The 12,478-nt window shown below is 46.5% G+C and overlaps 1 protein-coding gene and 1 non-coding gene across 2 annotated transcripts in view; one reads left to right on the top strand and one right to left on the bottom strand.

The window, feature by feature from the left end:
* Sugp1 (SURP and G-patch domain containing 1) overlaps positions 1-12,413 on the bottom strand; it is a 26,024-nt gene extending 13,611 nt beyond the window's left edge. Inside the window, exons 1-4 of the mRNA XM_028786067.1 lie at positions 12,120-12,413; positions 6,775-6,946; positions 5,766-5,866; positions 2,600-2,818 (exon numbers count right to left, since the gene is read on the bottom strand). Coding sequence (XP_028641900.1) covers positions 2,600-2,818; positions 5,766-5,866; positions 6,775-6,946; positions 12,120-12,153 — 526 coding nt within the window. The 5' untranslated portion in view covers positions 12,154-12,413. The remainder of the gene's footprint in view (positions 1-2,599; positions 2,819-5,765; positions 5,867-6,774; positions 6,947-12,119) is intronic.
* LOC114637867 lies at positions 9,033-9,216 on the top strand. The gene has a single exon (XR_003713798.1). It is a non-coding gene; the product is annotated as a U2 spliceosomal RNA (small nuclear RNA).
* Positions 12,414-12,478: the final 65 nt, after the last annotated feature.

Below are 12,478 nucleotides of genomic sequence, written 5' to 3'. Positions count from 1 at the left end.
AAAAAAAAAAAAAAAAAAAAATATTTTTTAGCTTTTGTGTATGAGTATTCTACCTGCATGTATGTAACTGTACTACTTGTATACAGTGACAACAGAAGCCAAAAAAAGGGTGTTGGATTCCCTGGAACTGGAACTAAAGGTGTCAGATACTATGTAGGTTCTTTGAACCGAACCAATATACTTTGTAAGACCAGCTGGTGCTCTAACCATTAAGCAACCTCCCTAGCCCTACATTTTTTTTTAATTTGCTAATTTTCACCATAATGTATTGGTTCCTTTTCATTCTTAGTCTCCCCCATCGTCCCTGGGAATTTGCTTTGTTTCTCTGTGTAGCCCTGGCTGTCCTGGAAAGACCTGGAAATAAGGATGGTCTTTTTTTTTTTTTTTTTGGTTTTTCGAGACAGGGTTTCTCTGTATAGTCCTGGCTGTCCTGGAACTCACTCTGTAGACCAGGCTGGCCTCGAACTCAGAAATCCGCCTGCCTCTGCCTCCCAAGTGCTGGGATTAAAGGCGTGTGCCACCACTGCCCGGCTATAAGGATGGTCTTAAACTCTACCTGCCTCCCGAGTGATGAAGTTAAAGGCATGAGCCTGCATGCCCAGGTGCTTTTACAAGATGGTGACTTCTTCCGTGTGTGTGCAGATGCATGTGTGCGCATGTGAAGATGAGGGTGATAATTCTTCCTCCTTTCTTCTTTCATTTGTCTTTTTAGTGTTTTGTCAGTATGTCTGTATGTCTGTGTGGCATGTACATGGTGCTGGCAAATGGTGGGAGCCATCATGTAGACGCTGGGAACCAAACTCAAATTCTCTGGAAGAACAGCAAGTGCTTTTAACTGCTGAACCATCTCCCTAATTTTTTTCTTGTCTTTTTTGAATTGTAATTTCTGATTTAGGGTCCCCCTGGAATTTGTCAAGTCTACTAAGCTGGCTGGCTAGGAAGCCCACCTGTCTCCACAGCACCAGCACTGGGATTACAGCAATGTCACCACATCCAGTATTTTCTTTTGCTCTTCAATGTGGGATTTCCAATCAAGCCCAGCAGGTCCACATGCTTAGGAGCTGTGAGAAAGCCAAGCGCTTTCCTGACTGAGCTAGCCTTCCAGCTCTAACAAAGTCTTCTTTAAAAGTGATTATACACTCTGATCTGAAAACTGGATAGACTTCAGTTCACTGTCTTGAAGCTGGCTCCCAAGCACTTTGGACAGGATCCCAGGTATTTCTGTGAACTCCCCCTTGATCCTGATATACAGCACTCTAGGATAATCTGTAATCTCTTGCGCCCCCATACACTCACAGTCAGCTGTTTAGCAAATGGTCTGTGTTTGTGGGGGCAAGTGTGCCTTCTGTGAACCAGGACACCACTAAAGCTCAATCACTATCTCAAAGATATAATGTTAACTTTGTGTTTGTCTGTTTTGTTTTGAGACATGTAAACTTGTCCTTGGACAAGTTTAAGGCTAGCCTAAATTTCCCATCCTCTGGCTTCAACCTTCCGAGTGCTGGGATGATAGACTTATACCACCATGTCTGGGCTTATGCTGTTCTGAGAATGGCACCCAGGGTTTTGTACCTGCTAGGCAAGTACTATACCAGCTGGGCCGCATCCCCAGCCCAAGGTATCTATTTACAGGAGGACTAGTGTGAGCCAGGTGGAACTTGCTTTTGTAGTTCCCTTTGACCTAGTCCTAAGGCTGAGTCTGTTAGTCACAGTAATGGGTCATATCCTTTTGAGTATCACAGGGAAAACAGCTCACTGTCAGCTGGTGTCTGGCCATTAGGGTAGATGCTGAGCCTTTAGCTAATCTTATATTCCTTGTTGTTTGACTGCCAGCAAGCATAGAAATGGGATAGAGCATGACCTAAGAAGGGTCATTTTGTGCTGTATTTTCTTCCAGATTCATCTTCCTTCCACCTGCATGGTTAGAATACTACCTGATCCCTGTGTGCAGAAGCAGGAGTGTTTAAGGCCATATCAATCAATGCCAAAAAAGGTTCTAAGGCCTTGAGATGAGCCAGGCCCCTTGTAGTGCACCAGCAGAGACACGAGAAAGGACAGAACTCCTAAACCTAAACACCCGAACACCTTCCAACCTACTCTGGGGACCCTCATTCAGAACAGGCTGACATGTCATAGAAAATGATCAATCTGTCCTGTGTCAGGGTGCACAGCCAGTTCTCCACAGGGTCCTGCAGTCTGTCACAGGGCCTTGTTCTTAACGACGTGGAATGGGTTACTAGATGAGCCTCAGACCAGAGATCACCTCCCCCATTTTAGAATGCATCCTCCAATCTTCACATTTCAAACCTCTGGGCCAAAATGCAGAGACAGCCAAAGCAGCTCCTGCCTCAGTTTACATGAAGCCCTGTCCAGGAAAGTCTTCTATGATGGACTGGGATGACAGCCACTGTTCTCAGAACATGGCTAGTGTTCTTGGAAGGGCTGCTCCAAAACTTGCCGTGGTGGCACTCTGCTCAATCTCCACAGTTTCACCTAGACAAATGTGAGCCGCTGACCCAGCCACAGCACTTTGTCCCAGGCTCTGGGCACAGCCGCCATGATAGTGGATGGAAAGAGGCATGGCAGCCCCAGAACTTACCTTTGATTTCCAGCCACTGCTCATAGTCCTCCTCCTCCTCATCATCTGGGGACTGGAAGACACTTGGGCGGTGTGCAACAGGCAGCTGTTTGGCATGTGAGTAGTTCTTCACAGGGCCCATTGGACTACCCAACCCCAGGCTCGTTCGCTTGCTGAGCAGGAGGGGTCTCTTCAAGGAGCTGGGTGCTGGCATGCTGGGAGGGGCCCTGGGGGCTGAATCTGGGATTGGAAAAAGAAAACACATTGGAGATCTGCAGAGAACACTGCTGTGGGCTCATCGTCATTGTACAGACACCACAAACATCCTAGACCACTAAGCATCATTGAGTGCTACTTCTAGGCCAGGGGAGATGACTTTCAGGGTTCCTAGCTGGAAGAAGATAAGCCAGGGTTTGGCAGGTGGCAGTTCTCACTGGATATGCCTCCTCATACCACATCCAGAGTAGAAGGTAGTTCAGTTCCTAGGTGAGATTCCAGCCTCAACATTCCAGATCATTTTTTTTCTTTAAAAAATATTATTTAATATATATATGTGTACAAATATATATGTATATATACATACATACATGTATATATGAGTACACTGTAGCTGTTTTCAGACACACCAGAAGAAGGCATTGGATCCCATTGCAGATGGTTGTGAGCCACCATGTGGTTGCTGGGATTTGATCGCAGGACCTCTGGAAGAGCAGCCAGTGCTCTTAACCGCTGAGCCATCTCTCCAGCCCAATCACAGTCTTTTTAAACTAAACCCGAGGCCCTGAGGGTAACGGACATAAATAGTATGTCCTCCTCTGACAAATGCTGAAGTTAGTCTTTCAGTAACAACAAGCTCCAACTAGGCTGTGCAGTTTCCCTGTGCCTGGATTTCCACCCATTGGGGTAAGCTGGAAGATGTGCTGGGGTACACATGGCCCCCTCCTAATACCCCACATATGAACAGGGCCTGGGAATGAAGACCTATAATCCCAGCTATTCAGAAAACTGTGGCAAAAGGAATGAGTTCAAGACCAGCATGGAAGACAGTGAGCTTAAGGTCCAACTGGGAAACTAAGTCTTATCTCAAAATGAAAAGCGAAAAGAGGGTTCCTTTATGGTAGAGCATTTGTTGAACACTCATGAAAACTCAGGTTTAATACCCCCGCCCCCCCAAAAAAACCCTCCAATCCTGTGGGTGTGACAAGGCGGGGAAATCGAGCTCCTTGGGGAGCAGTGCTGGGCACAAGAGGCTCCACACTCCAGTCTCATTTTCTAAGTATAAAATAGGTTCCTGGCTACAGACGCCTCAGAAACTGAACTCAGCCATAGATATGTAGATTCCTTCTGGTTATAAAGAGAATCCCTTCTCATCAAACAGAAAAACATCCCGTGAGAGAGGCTATGATCTATTCCAAACAATGGTACACACTGTTGAGGACAGGATGACCACAGGACTCTCAGACACTACCTGCCAGGAGAGGGTGGGCTCCTACGAGGTAGAGGTGAGGGTGGGGGCTAGGCCACAATTTCCCATGTGATTTTCATTACTAAAAAGATCAGCAGTAAGAGTGGCTCACCACGTCTCTTACGGCTCCCTTCCTGCTCTTGCAGAGGACCTGGATCCGTATCAGGTCTCTGGCACCCAGGGCTTCTGCAGCCACAAGATGGACATGAACTCAGACAGGCCCACAAGCATACGAACAAAAATCAAATTTAAAAGTCTTAATGGAAAATGCCAGGTAGTGCACAACTTTTATCCCAGCACGTGGGAGGTAAAGGCAGGTAGATCTGTTAGTTTGAAGCCACTCACTAAACAGTGAGTTCCAGGATAGCGAGGCCAGGACTACATGATGAGATTCTACCTTTTTTGCTGGCTGTTGTTATTCATGTATTTTGGATTTTGTCTGCATGTATATCCATGTACCACGTGTGTGTCTAGTATTCCCAAGATAAGGACGCCCTGGAACTGGGGTGGTTGTGAGCCACCGTGGCAGGGCCAGGAACTGAGAACTGGGGTGGTTGTGAGCCACCGTGGCAGGGCCAGGAACTGAACCTTGTTTTCTGCAAGAGTAACAAGTGCTCTTAGCAGCCCCAAAGAGAACTTGTCTAAAAACAAACAAACTAAGAAAAAAAAAACAATAAAGATCAGAGGCTGGGCCGATGCCTCAGGTGGCACTTCCAGGCTCTGTTGGACTGGTGCTCCTCTAGCATGTGTGACGTCCTGGGTTCCATCCGCAGCATCACTTAAAGCAGACATGGTGACATACAGCTGTCATCTCAGCACTCAGGAGGTGGAGGCAGGAGAATCAGGAATTCAAAATCATCCTCAGCTACATAACAAGTTTGAGTTCAGTGTAAGCTACATGAGAGCCTGTGTGAAAATAAACATGGGAGGTACAGCTTGGCAGTGCAGGCCTTGCAGTGATACCGTCTCATCAAAGGCTGTGTGAGCTGAAAAAGACGGTGTGACAGCTGAGAGATGGCTTGCTATGCTGTGCAAGCATAAGGCTCCGGGTCCTCGGCCCCAGCACCCACATGAAAAGCATTCTAGGCAGTGGTGGTGCATGTCTTTAACCACAGCACTTGGGAGCCAGACGTGGGTGGGTCTTAATTTGAGGTCAGACTACAAATTGAGTTTGGGGATTGACAGGGATGTCAAAAAAGGAACAACAAAAAAACAAAAACAAACAAACAAACAAAAATGATGGGACACGAAGCCTGTTGATTCAGATAAAGAGGATACATGCTTTGTCAACTTTTCAAGGGACATGTGGCACAGGGTTGACAATGATCCTCTGCCCACAGGCTAAATGCAGGAGGATGAATGAGAGAAAAGGACAGGCAGTTGCCTGTGTGGTTCCAAATCAGGAAACACTGACTGGATATGGCTCTCAATATACTCCTGTGAACACCTGATTACTGGGTGAATTGGTTACCTCCAGGATCCTGCACCAGCCACAGCAGGCATCTTCCAACACATCTTGGACATCTCAACCCACCCATACCCCACTGGGAATCCTTTGTGCCCATCATAGGACATGTAGGACCTCACCTTCCTGGTATTAGCCTGTTGGTCATATATAGAACACTGAGGGCGCTTAAATGATCTGACGTGGGAAGTGTCACTCACAATGTTCCAGGGAACCTGGGTGACAGAGGTTGGAGTGGGAGGGCTGGCTGCACTCACCTGTGCTTGTCTGTGCCTTCTGTAACTTCAGAAACTGCTGCAAGAAGCTGCCATCATTGGCAAACTTGTTGGAGATGCAGGAGTTATGTGCATCGGCAATTCTAGAACCAAAGCACAGGTGAGAGTAAGCTGTAGAGAAAGGCAGAGAGCCAATGACAGGGCTAGTTCACTGACATTCCGGGCCCTATACCCACCTGTGTTCTCCTGCTGAGAGTCCCAGATGGTAGCCCCAAAGATGTTAGGGACAATAGCTGAGTGCAGGGTACAGGCATGTATGTAGTGGGCTAAGTGCACTCTGCCTTGGTGAAAATAATACATATACTTGGGCTACTGCTGTTTGAGTCCCAGCTCTGTGGTCCTAGTGGTCTTCATCAATGGCTTACTTTCTTTTCCAGCACAGTACATGTTCTACCAGCTAATTAATAACCTGGCTATTGTTCTCCATGTGTCACAGCTTTCTCTAAAGTAGCATGTGGCTTTAGTTATTTTGAGACATGATCTCTCTATGTAGTCCTCATGATAGAACTCACTCTGTAGACCAGGCTGGCCTTGAATTCACAGAGACTGACCTGGCTCTGCCTCCTGAGTGCTTGGATTAAAGGTGTGCACTACCACACTCAGCTTTGTGATTTTATTTTGTTTGCTTTTGAGACAGGGTTTCATGTAGCCAAGGCTAGCATTTAACTCCTAATCTTCCTGACTGTGCCTCCAAGTAGTAGGATTGCATTGCATGTGCCACTGAACCTGCAAGTTTGCTTTTTTCTTTTTAAAACCACGTCACAGAGGCTGGAGAGATGGCTCAAGGGTTAAGAGCACTGGCCAGCCTAGATTACATAGTGAGACTCAGTCTCAAAAAAAAAAAAAGAAAGAAAGAAAGAAAAAGAGAAAAAGAAAAAAGGCAGCACCACGTGGCCCTGAGCCTCTTCTCACCACCCTACTTCTACTGTCACTTCATCCCATCTCCTGTCACACTGAGACTCCGCTGCCATAAACCCCGGAAGCCACTTACTCCCCAGGATGAGGAGGCTGAGGACTGGCCACGTGACTCTGCCTGGCCTTTTGTTCCATTCTGGCTTCAATCTCCCGCTTCTTCTGAGCAATGAGCTCTTCCTGGTGGAGGATGTTCATATTCATCTTTCCAGACTTGGGTTGTGCCATCCCGAACCACCGATTGGCCTTTCCTGGAAGGGGGAAAAGATGGAGATCAGAAAATACCATTGCTCCATCAGCATTCCCAACAGCGATGTTCAGGACTCAAATGGTCATTTGTTCATTTCTTTAACAAATGCTTAAAGAATATTTGTCATGTCACTGTGCTAGGCTCTAATGAGGACTGATGAGAACTCCAGTGGGGCTCACCTCTGACTAGAAGGCATGAGAACACAAAAACATAACATAAAAGACTAGCTGCAAGGGCAGTGGGACAAATATGCAATCTCAGCACTCAGCAGGCTGAGGAAGAGACCAGCGTCATTTATACTGCAAGGCTGGGATGGCAGCTGGTATTGGAGTGCTTGCTTAGCATGAATGCCTGCCTGGATTCTGTTCCTACAAGAGTATAAACTGGATACTCTGATGCATGTCTATAACCTCAGCACTAAGAAGGTTAAGGAAAGAAGAACAGAAGTTCAAGCCCGGGCTAGAAACATGGCTCAGTAGTTAAGAGCGCTGGTTGCTCTCCCAGAGGACACAGGTTTTGCTCCAGAACCCATGTGGAGGCTCACAAACTTCTGTAACTTCATTTCCACCCTGTGTTAGCCTCTGGGGGCACTGCAAGCAACATATTGCACATACATATACTCCACCTAGATAATCACACAAACATAATTAAAAGTAGAAGTACAGTATCATCCTCTGATATATGACTTTTAGACCAACTTGGTATACTTGAGACTTTGTCTCAAAAAAAAAAATTGTCCCCTAATTTTCACAATGATTACACAGTGGCATATCTGTTCTCACTCGCCTACACTCACAATAATAAGCCAGCCAGCCAGATAGATAGATGTTAGTGTGCAGAGTAGGGATGACGCTGGAAAGTGGACATAGGATAACATACAAAGTTTCAGGAAGCAATGTGGGAATTTTGCCAACTTCTAAGTATATCTATCCTAACTGTATATTCTGGAACTGGGGAAATAAACACTGGACCTACTGGAAGTCGGATTTCAGCCAAAACTCCTGAATTTCATAAACTCCTATGTTAAGTTGACAGCCACAGTGTTTCCTAGAATATCCCTGATCAGTGTCAGAACTAGCAGACCCCAGATAACCCAACAGGCCTTCTAAAGTCTGATTGTTTCCTTTCCTCCTCGTGTATAGTTATTCTTGTAAAAGGCTGTAGGTCTCTGGGAAGAATGGGAGAAATACTAACAATAAAACTCTCAGGTATTTTAGCAAAGTCCTTCCTCAGGAGAACTTGGCTGGCCTTTTATTCAAGAGGTTCTGGGTCTCTAAACTGGCTCAAGTCTAGAAATTAGTTTATGGGCTGAGATTCCCTCTTGCCATGATCCAGTTCTTTCCCTCCACCATGTGGGTCTAGGAATCAAATCTCAGGTCATCATTGTTAGCAGCAGGAGACTGAGCCATTTCACAAGCCCAATAAAATAAAAATTTTAAAAAAGAAAAAAAATCCAAATTATGGTAAGATCTAAAACTAGAAACAGAAAGAAATAACAGAACAATGCCTAAACTGGTGAGGTAGTCTAAAAATAACCATTAGAAGAGAACAATTCAGCAGAAATGGGAGTTATCAGGAGCCAGTGTCAGGGAGAGCCCTGTGAGTGGGGATCAGGGAGGAGAGGGAGATGCCGAAGCCAGAGACAGGAAAATGCACTGCGCTCCTGAGAACAACAATAACAGCAACAAAAGGCTCAGCGGGACCAAAGGAACAATACTTCAGGAGTGGGCAGAGACTGGGCACGACACGGACTGTGGATTTTACTTTTAGGGCTTTAGGAACTGATGGATGAGGCAGTATTTAGTAAACAAGTAACAAGATCCAATGAGTCTCTTTAAGTCTTTATATGTGTGTGCATGGGCATGTGGGCACATGTGCCCACAGTACCACACATGGTCAGAGGGTAAGGTGCTATATGAGTTCTTTTTTTTTGGTTTTTCGAGACAGGGGTATATTAGTTCTTATCTACCTTAAAACATTGCTCACAGCTGTCTAGGCCAGGCTAGGTTCCCTGCAAGACTCCAGGGAGCATCCTGGCCTGGCTTCACGTCACCTATGGTAACAGAAGCATCAAGATCACAGAAACTATCGCTTCTTGGCCTTTTGGCTAAGATCAAGTGCAGTATCTGTTCTTATCAGTTTTAATATCTGATACGTCCTCTATCTGAGGACAATATATTAAACGGATTTTTGGAATTAGGAGTTGGAATAGGCCAGGCGGTGGTGGCGCACGCCTTTAATCCCAGCACTTGGGAGGCAGAGGCAGGCGGATTTCTGAGTTCGAGGCCAGCCTGGTCTACAGTGTGAGTTCCAGGACAGCCAGGGCTACACAGAGAAACCTTGTCTCGAAAAACCAAAAAAAAAAAAAAAACAAACACAAAAACAAAAAAATCACAGAAACTGCTAAGGTACCCAGCTTTACATGAGTTCTGGGCAGCAAGCGCAGTCTCTCTTGTTTGCACAGTAAATACTTTATCCAGTGATCAATCTCCTTAACCTTCCATAGGTCTTTTTATTTGTATTTATTTATTTAGATCTCATATAGCCCAGGCTGTTCTCGAACTCACTGTATAGTCAAGAATAATGTTGAGCTCCTTCCCGTCTATCCCTCCAAAGCAGGGTTTCTTAACCTGTGGGTCATGACTCCTCCTTCAAGGGGTCACATCCTGCACACCAGATATTTACATTACAATTTATAACAGTAACAAAACTACAGTCAGGAAGTAGCAATGAAATGATTTTATGGTTGAGAGTCACCACAGCATGAGGAACTGTATTCGAAAGTCACACATAAAGAAGGTTGAAAACCACCGCTCCAAAGTGTTATGATTATAAGCTTAGGTTGTGTTAGCCAACTCTGTTGATTTTTTTCCTTAGTTTTAATATGACCTTGGGGACAGGGTGATCATTCTGACATAGAGAAAGTACACAGACAGCAAGATGATCAAATCATTGGCTTTGAGAACAAATGCCAGTACCATGTGTGCAATGTGTAGCACACAGCAGGCATCGAGTCTAAGGCAGGAGGATCATGCTTTCCAGACAAACATGGGCTTAACAAGACTCTGCTTCATTCAAATACGGTTAAAGTTGGGTGTGGCGGCAAAGCCTTTAACCCCAGAGTTGGTGAGGCAGAGGGAGATAGATCTCTGTTAGTTCAAGTCCAGCCACAGATATGTAATGAGACCCTGTCTCAAAACAAAACAAAACAACAAACCCTAGAGTTGTATCCTAAGGGTTTTCAGGAAAAATTCTATATTTTTCTAAATACATTTTTTTAAAGATGTGTGTATGTGTGTGTGTGTGTGTGTGAATGTGAACCATGTGACTGACTGGGAGTTATAAATACTTGTGAGCTGACATGTGGGTACTAGGTATCAGGTCCCCTGCAAGAACAGCAAGCACTCTTAACTGCTCAGCCATCTCACCAGCCTGTTTTCTCCCTACGTAGACCAGACTGGCTTCCACTGGAAACACGCCTCCTGCCTCTAACTCCCCAGTGCAGACCACAAACATGTGCCACTATGCTATGTTTAAACACTAAATTTGTATGTATGTACAAAGGCACCTGTGCAAGAAAAAGGTCGACATCAGGTGTCTTCTTCCCCCCTCCCCACCCCCTTTTTTTTCAACATAGGGTTTCTCTGTGTAGCCCTGGAACTCACTTTGTAGACCAGGCTGGCCTCAAACTCACAAAGACCCACCTGAACCTTCCAACATCCCAAGTGCTGGGACTAAAAATATAGGGCACCACTCACCAGCTTCTTTTTTGTTTTGTCTTTGTTGTTGTTGTTGTTTTTTAAAAAGACAGGGCCTCAGTTTGCATAGTCCTGGCTGACCTTGAATTCAGATGTGCACCTGCCTCTCAGGAGTTGGGATTAAAGGCATTCACTACTGGCTATCTGCTTAATTTTTTGGTACAGAGCAGCTCACAAAACCTTATAACCTGTTTCAGCTGGAGAGGCTGCCAATAAGCCCCAGGAATCCACCTGTCTCCAGCCCACAGTCCTGTGATTCCAGGCAGACAACATTACATCTGGCTTTTTTACATGAGTGCTTAAGATGGAAAGCCTGGTCCTCGTGCTTGGGCAGCAAGCACCTTAACTACCGGCACATCTCATCAGCCCTTAGATTCTAAATGTTGAAAGCAAAGCTGACTCCCCAGGGTTGACACCCCTAATTATTTCCATTTCATTCATGGCAATCTCCAAAGAGACAATCGCAGTCCACTCCGAGGCCTATCCAGCCTCTGTGGTGAAACCTCTGCCTTCTCATTGACAGCATCTATTCATATCGAACATCTTGTACTCAAGAAAGACCTTCCATGGAGCTGGCGAGATGGCTCAGATGTTAAGAGTGCTTGCGACTCTTCCAGAGGATCCAAGATGGGATGCCAGCAAACATACAGGTGGTTTACTGAAACTCCAGTTGTAGGGGATCCAACACTCTTCTGGCCTCCGTAGGGACCCACACTCACACATGCACTCACACACAGACATAAATACAAATTGATTTTTAAAAATTGTTAAGCCTTCCCTGACCTTCAATATATTAGCAGCATCCAACCCAGACCTCACGTCACCAGAACTATTTCTTTGCAAAATTTGTTTCCCAGGTGCACTCACACGCAAGCTTAGCACAGTGCTTGGCACACGGGAAGTGTGGAAGCATATGGTGAATGGACAAACGCATCCCATCCTAGGGGCACAAGGACAGCTAAACCCGTGTCAGTGAGAAATTGCGCCCTGGCTGACCCAGTGCAGATCTGAAACGCAGATCTGAAACGCAGATTTTTCCACAAAGCAGGACCCAAGCCAAAGGGGAGCTGCCACCTGAAGAGGGCACCGGAGGGGCAGGAGGGCAATCCCAGGCTGGCCACTATGGGTGCCACCGGCCCCGAGAGCAGTTCATTGGGAAAGCCCACGCGGTTCCCACCCGGCGCCAAGGCCTTTGAGGAAGACCAGGAGTGCTCCTCAGCCACGGGGGGTGGGGGGGGTAACCCGAGTCTGGGGTCTCGGCAGACCAGAGAGGTGCATACGCAACGTTACTGTGAGTTGCCCAGGGGCTGAGGCGAGAAGTCCGCGTGTCTGGTCCGCGACAGAAAGGAGGGTGAACAGGAGACGTGCAGTCGCGAGAACCCAGGCGGGCGCCGAAGGAAAGGCGGGGGATGTTACCTGCAACATCCCGGTTGTCCATCTTGAGACTCATCCAATCCCACAATGCTCCGGCGCCACCTGAGAGGAGGGAGGCTCTGTTATAGTGCGCCTGGTCTGATGGGAAATGTAGTCCTCCTCCGTCAATTACGTCCAACCTCTTCTTAGGACACCAGACGTCTTCTCCACAGAAACTCCGGCGTCAGCTCATGAACGTGTGTTACTCTCAGTCGCGATGATGCAGAGGTATCATCCTCTCCTCAGAGTCTTCCTCAGTCGCAGCCACTTCGAACACGCACCATAAGACCCAGAAGTCCTTGCGTAGCAGTTCTCGCGAGAATCGCGAGTCGCCAGGCCCCGCCCCTCAAGGTGCTTCCGCC

The sequence above is a fragment of the Grammomys surdaster genome, unplaced genomic scaffold, assembly GCF_004785775.1.
Source record: "Grammomys surdaster isolate TR1022 unplaced genomic scaffold, NIH_TR_1.0 125429, whole genome shotgun sequence".
In the NCBI taxonomy this organism is placed as follows: domain Eukaryota; kingdom Metazoa; phylum Chordata; class Mammalia; order Rodentia; family Muridae; genus Grammomys; species Grammomys surdaster.
This window is presented reverse-complemented; position numbering and strand designations above follow the sequence as displayed.